The sequence below is a fragment of the Nicotiana tabacum genome, chromosome 12 (genome assembly GCF_000715075.1).
Source record: "Nicotiana tabacum cultivar K326 chromosome 12, ASM71507v2, whole genome shotgun sequence".
Classification (NCBI taxonomy): domain Eukaryota; kingdom Viridiplantae; phylum Streptophyta; class Magnoliopsida; order Solanales; family Solanaceae; genus Nicotiana; species Nicotiana tabacum.
Window position 1 is genome coordinate 45,490,551 of NC_134091.1, and position 13,590 is coordinate 45,504,140.

Below are 13,590 nucleotides of genomic sequence, written 5' to 3' on the forward strand. Positions count from 1 at the left end.
ATACTAAAATTTTTGCACAGTAATTATGGTGATGGTCGAACTTTGTGGCCCATTATGACGATATGCCATGATTTTCACAAATCAATTATGGCGATTGATAGAATTTATGGCTAATTATGACAATGCTAGGATTTTTGCAAATCAATTAGGGTGACGGTTAGAATTTGTAGCCAATTATGACGAATACCAGAATTTTTGTGAATCAATTATAGCGATGGCCAGAATTTATGGCCAATAATGCCAATTGATCCGAAATTCTTGCCACCACTATGATACAAGAAATTCTAACAAGCGTGTTTCAAAATTCTAACGAACAATTGGGTTGTTCGTCAGAAGACAAATGTTTCCTGGCCCAAATAGAAATCAAATTGGTTTCAAAATTTTGAGTTCTAAAACTTTTTCATTTATCAATTCTTTCTTTTTTGGCGTTTTTACATAAATAGCCAATTAAATTTGCTATTTACTTTTTTTGGCCGGTATGCATACATTATACACTGATTATATACAGTTATATACATAGATCCATATGGTACATGATTTATACATATTTATATATTTATCGGCTATTTCTAGTTTAAGCAATTATGTATATTTTTCTTTTTCTCTTTTCTTTGTTTACACTTTGTTATTCATTTTCTTTAGTTTCTTCCATAAAATTATGCATATATATGTTTAGTGGAATAGTAGTAAATAGAAGTGATTATCTCGTTTTAATCTATTATATTATTGACCAATAATAAATTTCTAACAGTGTATGTATTAGACTATTAGTAATATATTTTAAAATCAAAACGCAATCCTCCCAAAACAAAAAACCTTGCTACCAAAACTACATCCAACCACTCACATTAAACCAAACAAACCACTCATAGAAACGGAGAGAAAAGAATACAAAAGAAAACTTCAATATCTGTAATCATCTTAATGTAACCATTTTCCACCCATTCCTTGCTGCTGGTTTAACGCATTATATGCTGTTAATTTCCTCTTTGCATTGATCACTTGTCTTTTTATTACATTCTGCTTCCTTTTGTTTACCCCACAAAACACCATAAAGTCCCATCACTAGCAATATTGCTCCACATACACTGTCAATTTTTTCAGAGGGGCAAACCATTAGGTAATCCACTTGAAAAAGTAGTGCTACTTATAGGAGGTAAATTTAAAATCTTAGGCTGTCTTTTTCCCAGAAATGTGAATTAAGTGTAATTTTTTACTTTTAAAGAGAAAATATAATGTTTTCTTTTTTTAGAGTGAAAAGGAAAATAAGAAGTATGAACCTTCCCAAATGAGGAGTTTCTTTCCAAAAGATAGATGAAAAGACGGCTGTTACTATTAAAGATAATGGAGTAAACATAGCTGTAAAAACTGGTCCTTTTATCTCTATCACCCAAGCTCTTAGCCAATATGAGAGCCCAGCGACCAACACACCCTGTCAATTTTCAAGAGAATTAATTATAACTCAGTTAGAAAACTTAAAATAAAAATCAAAATTGAGAGATGGAAATATTCTTACACAGTAAGCCACAGAGAGAAGATTAAAATTGAAACCTAATTTCCATGCTGCTATGTCCCTCTTTACTGAAATAGCCCAAATTGCTGATTGAATGCAGCTAAAGAGGCATTGAAGAGTTGTAAGCCTTATTTTTGCTGGATATTGTTTCATAATTGGACCCTGTTTGAACAAATTGAAGCATACTTTTACTCCATCTCCTATACATGCATGCGGCAATCGTTAAAGAATAAGAAGTTGCAATATGACACTTTTTACAATGAGCCTTTAGCATATGGGCCACACATATATTACTAGTGTTTGCCCCCTTTATTTTTTTTTTCTTTCTATGTGACGGTTAACATACTTAATTTAAAATTTATATACTAATAGTGTAAAAAATATTCACACAATCAGATAATAGAGGTAAGTTAAATTGAAGACAAATTTCTATAATAAATATTAATTAGTAACTTAGTAATGTTGAATCATGATAACTAACTCGGTTAAATAGTCTGGAAAATTGTAGGATACACCTGCAAAATAAGCCACAATGACCACATTGTGTTGGCTAAGAGCATGATGAGAGAACCTTTAATCCATTCCCCTTTGGAGGTGCCATTTGAAGTTAGGTAATGAACTTGTTTATGGCTTTCTGGATAGAGAGGAGGTCCATTGACAAAAGCATATATTAAAGCCCCAGCAACACACACAACTGAACCAATAATCTTAGCTATTCCATGGCTTTGCTTATAACAGATGCTCTCCATCCTTTAAAATCATCAATAAACAAGGTAATTAATTACTAATATTTGACACCTTCACATAAATTTTCTCTTAAATATTATTTAGAGAAGTACCTAAAGCATATGGCTAAGATGAAAGTGATAACAGGGATCATGTTAGTGCCTGCAGCTGCAAATGTTGCTGATATATAACTTATTGACACATAGCATAGATCCAGGCTCAAAGTAATCCTGAAAATCAACAGAACTTGTCACACCAAGGAGTAGTATAGGCAGCAAACGACCCAACAAAAAGTCAATTGCTTTCTGATTGAACTATGTATCCATATAAAACAATATTTAAAATGTATAGATATAATAAGATTACACTCGTTCTGAACCCCATTGACTAAGTTACGTAGATTCGCCTCATGTACAACATGCAAGAAGGAAAGGAATCCGTACCCAAGTAAGGATATAAAGAATATCTTCACCAGTAAGAGGAATGAAAGGGAAGTTGTCTTGTTACTGTGAGTCAAAGAACATAACTACATATTAGCGTAAAATTCAAGTATATATATAAATAAACATAAGATGAAAATTTGAAGTGAGTATATATAGCTAAGTAGGCAAGACCTTTCGAGGAAAATCGCGAATGGAGCCAAGGCTAGAGTTGCAAATGCTTGTCGATAAACCACAAACACGTAAGGATTCATGCCATTGGAGATGGAAGCTTTAGAGAACAAAGCCATGCCTGCATATAATATCTGTATGAAGATCATTGCCAAGTAGGGTTGATATCTCTTCAAAGCCATTGCTTTTTGCCTAATTTCCAGCTTGTTCATACCTCTTGTTAATACTATATTTATAGTATAAGTTTAAGTACTATGAACAGTGGTGTAAAAACAAAAGACAATATCAGAGATCAATAAAAAATTATCTACAGGTTATCCATCATAAAAAGTAAGATTTGCAATATCCAAAATAAGTTACTGCTGCGTATATAACAGGTAATCTAGCTAACTTGATAGTGTAAAAGAACCTTTCTTTTCAAAACCTATTTATATATTTTCAACACCAAAGATCGTACTAGCTATTAAATATCCTTTTTATTTGTCCCCCAATCAGGGCTTCCTTTAATGTACAAGGAACTGAGGAAGTGTGTGGTTCACATATATAGATTCGCTTTCATGGTTGGACATTTTCCATAAACATTTTTATGACTAAAGTTTCTAACTTTGTTGTGTATAGTACTGCAGAGAACCTTTAATTTCTGTCTTTGCAGAAGAACGTAAGACATAAAATTACTCAATCTCTTAGAAAAGCTAAGTTAATTGTACGTTTGGTTCAAAAATGTACTCAAGCTTCACTTATTTCTCACTAATTTCTATCATAACTTGGTATTATTCCCTTTATCATATATGCAATAAGGATTAGAAATATGTGTTATAAACTTATAATTTTGCTGCACAAATATTGCGAGATGAAAGGTATTTTGATAATTGATGGAAATGCTTATAATCTTCTTTCGGGGAAGCACCCACATGAATAATCAAAATAAAAGAAGGGGAAGAAGGGAAAAAAATGATATCATAATTTTACGTGAAAAACCCTTCTAATTTAGGTTTAAAAATTTTGGGTAGAAAAGCACAAAAGAATATCACTATGGTAAGGAGAAATTTTATACTTAGAATACCAAATATAACAAAAAGTCTGGAGACTATTTCTAACACTCAAAAGGAAAAGACCCATTTTTGAAATATATTTATTGTAAAATCGCTCAAAATCTATATGTTTTCTTTGTGATTCGAGGAACCAAGTGAGGGAGGTAGGTCCTCTATTTATAAGGGGATAAGAAACTACTCTAATGTTTGATTCCATCACATGACAAAAAATTTCCTCCATTCATTTAGTACTACTTTAATTCCAAAAGTTTCCTTCTTCAAGCCCAGCATTTAATGAAGGTATCTCAAATTTTCATAGATGGAGCTCAGGCTAATTAGTTTGAGGCAAAATTCGAACTTGTCTCTTAGTACCATTTTGATTATCAACACATCCGAATGAAATGCAGGAATATAATATACCTTAGACAATGAAAAAAGTCTTGCGCTGTGTATTTTGTATGTCCAGGCGACTGCCGTTCCCATTCCTTATCCTCGGATTTAGAGAATTTTCACTCATGTGAAAATCTACTTGACCTGTATGGTTTGATTTCCTCTACATTTTAATGAATTTAGTAGTATCTCATGTCGATGAGTGTTTTTCTTGTATGAAACATAGAAATTTTTGGTCAAGTATAATGCACAATGTTGTTCTAATGGACAACATAATGCATTAATTGCAATATAAGTTCTTGAAGAAAACGTTTGAGCGATATCATCATAGAAGCAATATGCTCCAATTAATTAATTGTTGAGAGTGTAGGGTACAACTGTGTGGAAATAAAGAAACTAATTTTTTTACCATTGACCCTCTAGAGTTAAGTAAAAAACTAGAATGTGAGAGAAACATAGAAGAAATTTTACTATCTAATGGTCAAGTATCACGTGCGAAATTTTCAAGATCATTACCACGTGACACCTTGCTGAATTTTGTAGGGTTCCTATATCTTCCTATTTATGGTTAGTTTTTCTAATGTATACTTATAATTAATCAAATATATAGCCTCACAAGATATAGTTCTAAGTAAGTTGTATACGGTCGAAATAGGTTTCGACCTTTATACGATTGATCAGGATCGAAATATAATGGACCGAAAAATAACTTCGTAATATCGAGATGGTCCCGAAGATGACACAAACAAGCTTCGGATTCCAGGTATAGGTCAAACACCGAGTTCGAAGTCATCATCGAGCTCGGGTCTGGATCAAACTACGATGAGACGACTTCGAGCTCAAAGGGCGGAGGTCAACCGGGGCCGAGTCCAAATCATCACCTAATCCAGAATCCGTATCGAGCTTTAGAAGCGCTATCGACTAGCACCGAGGCCGATCGAGTTCGAGCCTACAGACAAAAGCCGTTGCAAACACACTAAGGGAGAAAATTTTGGCGGAAATACGGGAAAAGCTGATTTATCATGGAGTTTTCACTATGAATTTTTAATTATATTTAAAGTAGGATAATTCACTATAAAGAGGATGGCTACATTTCTGTACAGAGTCATTCAAGTACCATATTCTTCTATATTCAAGAACTATTCTTGAAGGCTTTGTTAACTAATTCATTTTGCTTAGTTTAAACTATCATCTTCTTCCCAATCTTATTTATTTTGCATTCTCTGTAATCCATATTTGATATTTTTATTCATCCTTACGATTTGTATCAAGCTATATCATGTATCCTTAGAACTATGTACAAATTTAACTATATTCATTTTTCGGGTAAATAGTTTGGCGCCCACCGTGGGGCAAAGGATAACAGTAGCTATTTGATACGAATCTGCAAAAATACACCGTTGTGTTTTGCGCTTGTTCCCGATTTTGGATTAGCAACGACTAACTACCAATCAAATGGCCTCACCTATCGACAACGAAGCTAGTCTTCAAGATGAGAACAAAAACTTGACACCCAGTACCGAAAGACCACTAGTCAACGCTGTTGAAGCTCGAATCGAAGTGCCGATAGATATCAATTTGCATGTGGCCATTGAGGCAAACCTGCATTCTGAACCTGAAAATAACATTCATGGTGGCTTTCGATCTACAGCTCGAGATACCCATAAAGTCGAGGAAAATGGCATCAGCTTGCGTATGATTTTCGAAATGTTGCAAGCCCAACAAGCAGCAATAGCTCAGTTGCAAAGCCAAACCCAACTACCGAGCAGGCCGAAGCCCAGTCCACCTCGAGAAATTGCCCACAGAACGGAACCAGCCATAATAAAGTCAAATAAGCAAGAATCGGGGACTACTCCCGAAATTACTAAAATACTTGAGGAGCTTACAAAGCGAGTCAAAGCCAACGATAGAAAAGTAGAAACATATAACTCTATGGTCGATCAAATCCCGGGAGCTCCACCAATGATAAAAGGGTTAGATTCCAAAAAATTCGTGCAAAAGCCTTTTCCCTCGAGCGCAGCCCCAAGACCAATCCCCAAAAAATTTCGTATGCCCGAAATTCCCAAATATAACGGAACGACCGACCCCAACGAACACGTCACCTCTCACACGTGTACCATCAAGGGCAATGATTTAGAAGACGATGAAATCGAATCTGTGTTGTTAAAAAAATTCGGAGAGACGCTATCAAAAGGAGCAATGATTTGGTATCACAACCTACCACTAAATTCCATCGACTCGTTCGCCATGTTAGCAGATTCTTTTGTGAAAGCGCACGCCGGTGCCATAAAAGTCGCAACAAGGAAATCAGACCTTTTCAAGGTAAGACAAAAGAACAACGAGATGCTGAGGGAGTTCGTATCTCGTTTTCAAATGGAACGAATCGATCTGCCACCGGTCACAGATGATTGGGACGTTCAAGTTTTCACTCAAGATTTGAACGAACGAAGTTGGATGGCTTCACAACGGCTGAAACATAACTTGATCGAATATCCAGCTATTACTTGGGCCGATGTGCACAATCGGTACCAATCTAAAATAAGGGTCTAAGACGACCAGTTGAGTTCTGGGTCCGGTTTTAAAGGGGATGTTGATCGAGAATCAAGGTCAAGCAAGGATCGATACTGGCCATACAACGGAGATCGTCGGGGTAATGAACTTCCACGTAATCTTGTACTAGGAGAAAAGAGGAATGCTCGAAGCCAAGGATCTCGGGGACTGATGGACGAAAATGGGTTCGATAGGCATACCGGTCTTAAGGAAGCGCCACAACTATCAGACTATAACTTTAGCATCGACGTATCCGCCATCGTATCGGCTATCGAACGCATCAAGGACACTAAATGGACTCGACCCATGCAGACCGATCCTGCCCAGAGGAACCCCAATCAAATGTGCGAACATCATGGCACCCATGGGCACAGAACGGAAGATTGCAGGCAACTAAGAGAGGAGGTAGCTCGGTTATTCAATAAAGGGCACCTTCGAGAATTTCTAAGCGACAGAGCCAAAAACCATTTCAAAAATAGGGATTTCGGTAAACAACGCGAACAGGAAGAACCACAACACGTCATCCATATGATCATTGGTGGCATCGATACTCCTCAGGGAACGGTACTCAAACATACTAAGACATCGATTATGAGAGAAAAATGATCTCGAACTTGGGATTACGCACCCATAGGAACCCTGTCCTTTAATGATGAAGATGCAGAAGGGATTATGCAACCTTACAATGATGCACTGGTGATATCTGTACTCATGAATAAAACTAAGGTTAAGCATGTGCTAATTAATCCAGGTAGCTCGGCCAACATTATTAGATCGAAGGTTGTAGAACAACTCGGTCTACAGGACCAGATCGTACCCACAACCCTGGTTCTAAACGGATTCAATATGGCATGTGAAACTACCAAAGGTGAAATAATTCTGCCAATAAACGTGGCCGAGACTATCCAGGAAACGAAGTTCCATATAATAGAAGGTGATATGAGGTACAACGCCCTTTTCGGAAGGTCGTGGATCCACAAAATGAAAGTTGTGCCTTTGACCTTCCATCAGGTTCTTAAATTCCCAACATCGGAGGGAATTAAAATGGTACACGGGGAACAACCGGCCACAAGGAAAATGTTTTTCGTCGAAGTAATAATTCTGATATCCTCGCCTTCATCGACAAAGGGTTCGGGCTCAAAAGGGGAACGAGATGCCAAATAACAGTCACAGACATCGGTTTTAACCCAACCAGAAAATCAGAAGATCGATGAAGATGATGATCAAAGGATCCCTCGATCCTTCGCGGTTCCTGATGATTCCGACGCTACCCAATCAACGATTGAGGAATTGGAGCAAGTCATACTAGTTGAGCACTGGCCCGAACGAAAGGTATACCTGGGAACGGGGTTAACCCCCGAACTCAGGAAAAGGCATATTCAATTTCTTATTGATAACGCATAGTGTTTTGCTTGGTCCCATTTAGATATAATAGGGATCCCATCGAATATAACAACGCATCGTCTAAGCTTGAATCCTAGGTTCAGATCGGTGAAGCAAAAGAGAAGACCACAATCCGAGGTAAAACACACATTCATAAAGGACGAGGTAACCAAACTTCTCAAAATAGGATCTATTCGGGAAGTGAAATATCCTGAATGGTTAGCCAATGTAGTTGTAGTGCCTAAAAAAGGGAACAAACTTAGAATGTGTGTAGATTATAAGGATTTGAACAAAGCATGTCCCAAAGATTCCTTTTCACTGCCCAACATCTATCGCATGATCGATGCCACGGCCGACCACAAGATCCTTACTTTCCTCGATGCCTATTCCGGGTATAATCAAATCCAAATGAATCCGGAAGACCAGGAAAAGACTTCATTTGTCACCAAGTATGGAACATATTGTTATAATGTGATACCCTTCGGGCTGAAAAATGCAGGAGCTACTTACCAACGACTAGTAAATAAAATATTCGAGGAACTAATAGATAAATCAATGGAAGTTTATATTGATGATATGCTAGTTAAGTCCCTGCGCGCAAAGGACCATTTGACCCATTTGCAGGAAACATTCGAGATTTTAAGAAAATACAACATGAAGCTCAACCCTGAGAAATGAGCTTCCGGGGTCGATTCGGGCAAGTTCCTCGGCTTCATGGTGTCAAATCGGGGGATCGAGATTAATCCCGATAAAATCAAGGCCACCGAAGACATTACCATCATGGACATCGTGAAAGTCGTACAGAGGCTAACGGGATGGATTGCAGCCTTAGGCCGATTCATTTCAAGATCGTCAGATCGGAGTCACAAATTTTTCTCTCTACTTAAAAAGAAGAACGATTTCGCTTGGACCCCGGAATGCCAACAAGCATTAGAGGAATTAAAACGATATCTATCGAGCCCACCACTGCTTCATACTCCAAAAACAGATGAAAAACTTTGCTTGTACTTGGCAGTATCGAAAATCGCGGTAAGCGGTGTCCTAGTTCGAGAAGAGCAAGGTGCGCAATTTTCCGTTTATTATGTAAGTCGAACCTTAGGAGAAGCAGAAACTAGATATCCGCACCTAGAAAAATTGGCACTTGCACTGATAAGCGCCTCTAAAAAGTTTAGGCCGTACTTTCAATGTCATCCCATATGTGTATTAACATCTTACCCGCTTCATAATATTTTGCACAAGCCCGAACTATCAAGCCGATTGGCCAAATGGGTCGTCGAACTCAGTGGGTATGATATCGAATATCAACCCTGTACGGCCATCAAGTCTCAAATTTTAGCGGACTTCGTGGCTGATTTCACGCCGACCCTCATACCCGAAGTCGAAAAAGAACTCTTATTGAAATCGGGTACGTCATCAGGGGTATGGACCCTTTTTACCAATGTGGCATTGAACGTGAATGAGTACAGGCTAGGCATCGTTTTAAAGCCACCCACGGGTAACACTATTAGGCAATCTATTAAAAATACTAGGTTGACTAACAACGAGGTCAAGTATGAGGCCATGATTACAAGTCTCGAGCTAGCTAACAGCTTGGGAGCAGAAGTCATTGAAGCCAAGTGTGACTTTTTGCTGGTGGTAAATCAAGTAAACAAAACCTTCGAAGTTCGAGAAGATAGAATGCAAAGGTATTTGGACAAACTGCAGGTCACTCTGCACCATTTCAAAGAATGGACTTTACAACATATTCCACGAGAGAAAAATAGTGAGGCTGATGCACTTGCAAATTTGGGATCATGTCGAGGAAGGCGAGATAAGCTCAGGGACTGTCGTTTAACTCTAGAGATCCGTGATCAAAGAAGGCCATGCCAAGATAAATTCTACGAGGTTAACCTGGAATTTTAGGAATAAGTATAGTGAATACTTAAAAAATGGAAAGCTCCCATCGGACCCTAAATATTCGAGGGTCCTACGAACCAAAGCTGCTCGATTCACATTAACTGCAGATGGAACGCTATACCGAAGGACATTCGATGGACCATTGGCAGTATACTTAGGTCCAAGAGACACCGATTATATACTACGTGAGGTGCACGAGGGCACTTGTGGAAATAACTCCGGTGCCGATTCATTAGTCCAAAAAATAATCAGGGCAGGGTATTATTGGGTCGATATGGGAAAAGATGCAAAGGAGTTTGTTCGAAAATGTGACAAATGCCAAAGATTTGCACCGATGATCCATCAGCCCGGAGAGCAACTTCACTCAGTCTTATCCCCATGGCCATTCATGAAATGGGGAATGGATATCGCCGGCCCTCTGCCATCGGCCCCAGGTAAAGCTAAATGCATTTTATTTATGACTGAATATTTCTCTAAATGGGTTGAAGCACAGGCGTTCGTGAAAGTAAGAGAGAAAGAGGTTATAGACTTTATCTGGGATCATATTGTATGTCGATTCGGGATACCCACCGAAATAGTGTGTGACAATGTGAAACAGTTTGTCGGCAGCAAAGTGACGAAATTCTACGAAGACCATAAAATAAAAAGGATATTATCGACACCGTACCACCCCAGTGGGAACGGACAGGCCGAATCAACGGACAAAATTATCATTCAAAACCTAAAAAAGAGGTTGAACAACGCTAAGGGAAAATGGAGAGAAAATCCTACCCGAAGTCCTTTGGGCATATCGAACAACATCAAAATCCAGTACGGGGGCAACCCCGTTCTCCTTAGTATATGGCTTTGAAGCCTTGATTCCAGTCGAAGTCGGAGAACCCAGTGCCAGGTTTTGATATACAACAAAAGAGTCAAATAACGAGGCTATGAACGCTAGCCTCGAATTATCGGATGAGAAACGAGAAGCTGCTCCGTCTAATTGGCCGCCCAAAATCAGCGAATCGAAAGATACTATAATCGAAGAACCAAGCTTCGCCATTTTAAACCTGGGGACTTAGTGCTAAGGAAATTCACCCTCAGCACCCGAAATCCAAACGAAGGAAAACTAGGACCGAATTGGGAAGGACCGTATCAAGTTCTCAAAAACGTCGGAAAAGGATCATACATGCTCGGTATTATAAATGGCAAACAACTATCAAGCAATTAGAATGTGTCGCACCTAAAACGATACTACTGCTAAGGTACGACCCTCCCATATTCATTTACATTTTGAAACTAACCACTGCAGGAGTCCGATCAGGAGCTAGGATGGATCCTTCAATACTAAGCCCTAGGACTGGAAGCACGAGTTGCACTCTTTTTTCCTTAGATCGGTTGTATCCCAAATGGGTTTTTCGGCAATATTTTTAATGAGGCAACTAATGATCGTGCTATACTTAGAGACAATTCGACAGTATCCGAGTTCGAAACATTCACTCGACCATTACGCCTACGGGCTACATTACTTCGAGTTCGAAACATTCACTCGACCATTACGCCTACGGGCTACATTACTTCGAGTTCGAAATATTCACTCGACCATTACACCTACGGGCTACATTACTTCGAGTTCGAAACATTCACTCGACCATTACGCCTACGGGCTACATTACTTCGAGTTTGAAACATTCACCCGACCATTATGCTTACGGGCTACATTACTTCGAGTTTGAAACATTCACTCGACCATTACGGCCACGGGCTACATTACTTCGAGTTCGAAATATTCACTCGACTACTAAGCCCATGGGCTACATTACTTCGAGTTCTAAACATTTACTCGACCATTACGCCTACGGGCTACATTACTTTGATTTCGAAACATTCACTCGACCATTACGCCTACAGGCTACATTACTTCGAGTTTGAAATATTCACTCAACTACTAAGTCTACGAGTTATTTTTATTCCGAATTCGAGCAAGAACTCACTCGACCATTATGCCTACAGGCTATATTACTTCGAGTTCGAAACATTCACTCGACCATTACGCCTACGGGCTATATTACTTCGAGTTCGAAACATTCACTTGACTACTAAGCCTACGGGCTACATTACTTCGAGTTCTAAACATTCACTTGACCATTACGCCTACAGGCTACATTACTTCAAGTTCGAAACATTCACTCGACCATTACGCCTACGGGCTACATTACTTCGAGTTTGAAACATTCACTCGACTACTAAGCCTACAGGCTATTTTTATTCCGAGTTCGAGCAAGCACTCACTCGACCATTATGCTTACGAGCTACATTACTTTGAGTTCGAAACATTCACTCGACCATTACACCTACGGGCTACATTACTTCGAGTTCGAAACATTCACTCGACCATTACGCCTACGGGCTACATTACTTCGAGTTCGAAACATTCACCCGACCATTATGCCTACGGGCTACATTACTTCGAGTTTGAAACATTCACTCGACCATTACATCCACGGGCTATATTACTTCGAGTTCGAAATATTTACTAGACTATTAAAGCTACGAGCTATTTTTATTCCGAGTTCGAGCAAGCACTCACTCGACCATTACGCCTACGGGCTACATTACTTCGAGTTCAAAATATTCACTCGACTACTAAGCCTACGGGCTATTTTTATTCCGAGTTCGAGAAAGCACTCACTCAATCATTACGCCTACGTGCTACATTACTTCGATTTCGAAACATTCACTCGACTACTAAGCCTACGGGCTATTTTTATTCCGAGTTCGAGCAAGCACTCACTCGATCATTACGCCTACGGGCTACATTACTTCGAGTTCGAAACATTCACTCGACTATTAAGCTTACGGGATATTTTTTTCGAGTTCGAGCAAGCACTCACTCGACCATTACGCCTACAAGCTATTTTTATTCCGAATTCAAGCAAGCAAGCACTCGACTATTATGCCTACGGGCCATATTACTTCGAGTTCAAATCACTCACTCGACTAATAAGCCTAAAGGATATATCATACTTCAAGTTCAAACAAATCACTCAAGCCTATGGGCCACCTCATCTCAAGCTTGAATAAGCGCTCACTCAGTTATAAAGGATACGAAGTCCAAATTCGATAAATTCGATCAAATTACCTAAATCCTTATGAAAACATTCATAAGGCATGAATAAAATCTTCACAAAGCAGAAGCAAAAAATATTTTTATATACAAGATTGTTTACATGATTGATTACAACATAAAAGCTAAGGGCTAAGCTTCTTGGTTATCCCTAGGAGAGGTCTCCTCTCCACTAGGCTCCCCCTCCCCGTTGTCGGACTCACTCTTATTCCCATCATCATCATTATCATCATCATCGTCATCGGAAACCAAGGCTTCAGCATCAGCTTCGAGTTCTTTGGCCCATTTTATCTCTTCAGCAAGGTCAAAATCTCGAGCATAGATCTCCTCGAGGGTCTCCCTCCGAGATCGGTTCTTAACAAGTTTGGTAACCCAATGTGCTCGAGT

General features: G+C 38.9%; 1 protein-coding gene across 2 annotated transcripts; it reads right to left on the reverse strand.

The window, feature by feature from the left end:
- Positions 1-737: 737 nt before the first annotated feature.
- LOC107820167 (WAT1-related protein At1g43650-like) lies at positions 738-3,343 on the reverse strand. 2 transcript variants are annotated; one of them, XM_016646396.2, is made up of 7 exons: positions 2,854-3,343; positions 2,683-2,745; positions 2,353-2,469; positions 2,029-2,263; positions 1,552-1,675; positions 1,281-1,432; positions 738-1,088 (listed from the first exon to the last, which is right to left on the reverse strand). In XM_016646396.2, exons 1-7 carry the CDS (start codon positions 3,060-3,062, stop codon positions 1,035-1,037), a joined length of 954 nt encoding a protein of 317 aa, XP_016501882.2. In that variant the 5' UTR covers positions 3,063-3,343; the 3' UTR covers positions 738-1,034. The 2 variants fall into 2 exon arrangements, with proteins under 2 accessions (XP_016501882.2, XP_016501881.2); XM_016646395.2 differs by having other exon boundaries at positions 1,517-1,675; positions 2,854-3,319.
- Positions 3,344-13,590: the final 10,247 nt, after the last annotated feature.

Excerpts from the sequence above, each read along its gene's own strand:
- LOC107820167 (XM_016646395.2), bottom strand. The coding sequence starts at position 3,062 with ATGAACAAGCTGGAAATTAGGCAAAAAGCAATGGCTTTGAAGAGATAT. Across the intron at positions 2,264-2,352 it reads ATCTTAGCCATATGCTTTAG|GATGGAGAGCATCTGTTATA; the intron begins GTACTTCTCTAA and ends ATGATTTTAAAG. Across the intron at positions 1,433-1,516 it reads TTCTCTCTGTGGCTTACTGT|GGTGTGTTGGTCGCTGGGCT; the intron begins GTAAGAATATTT and ends GAAAATTGACAG.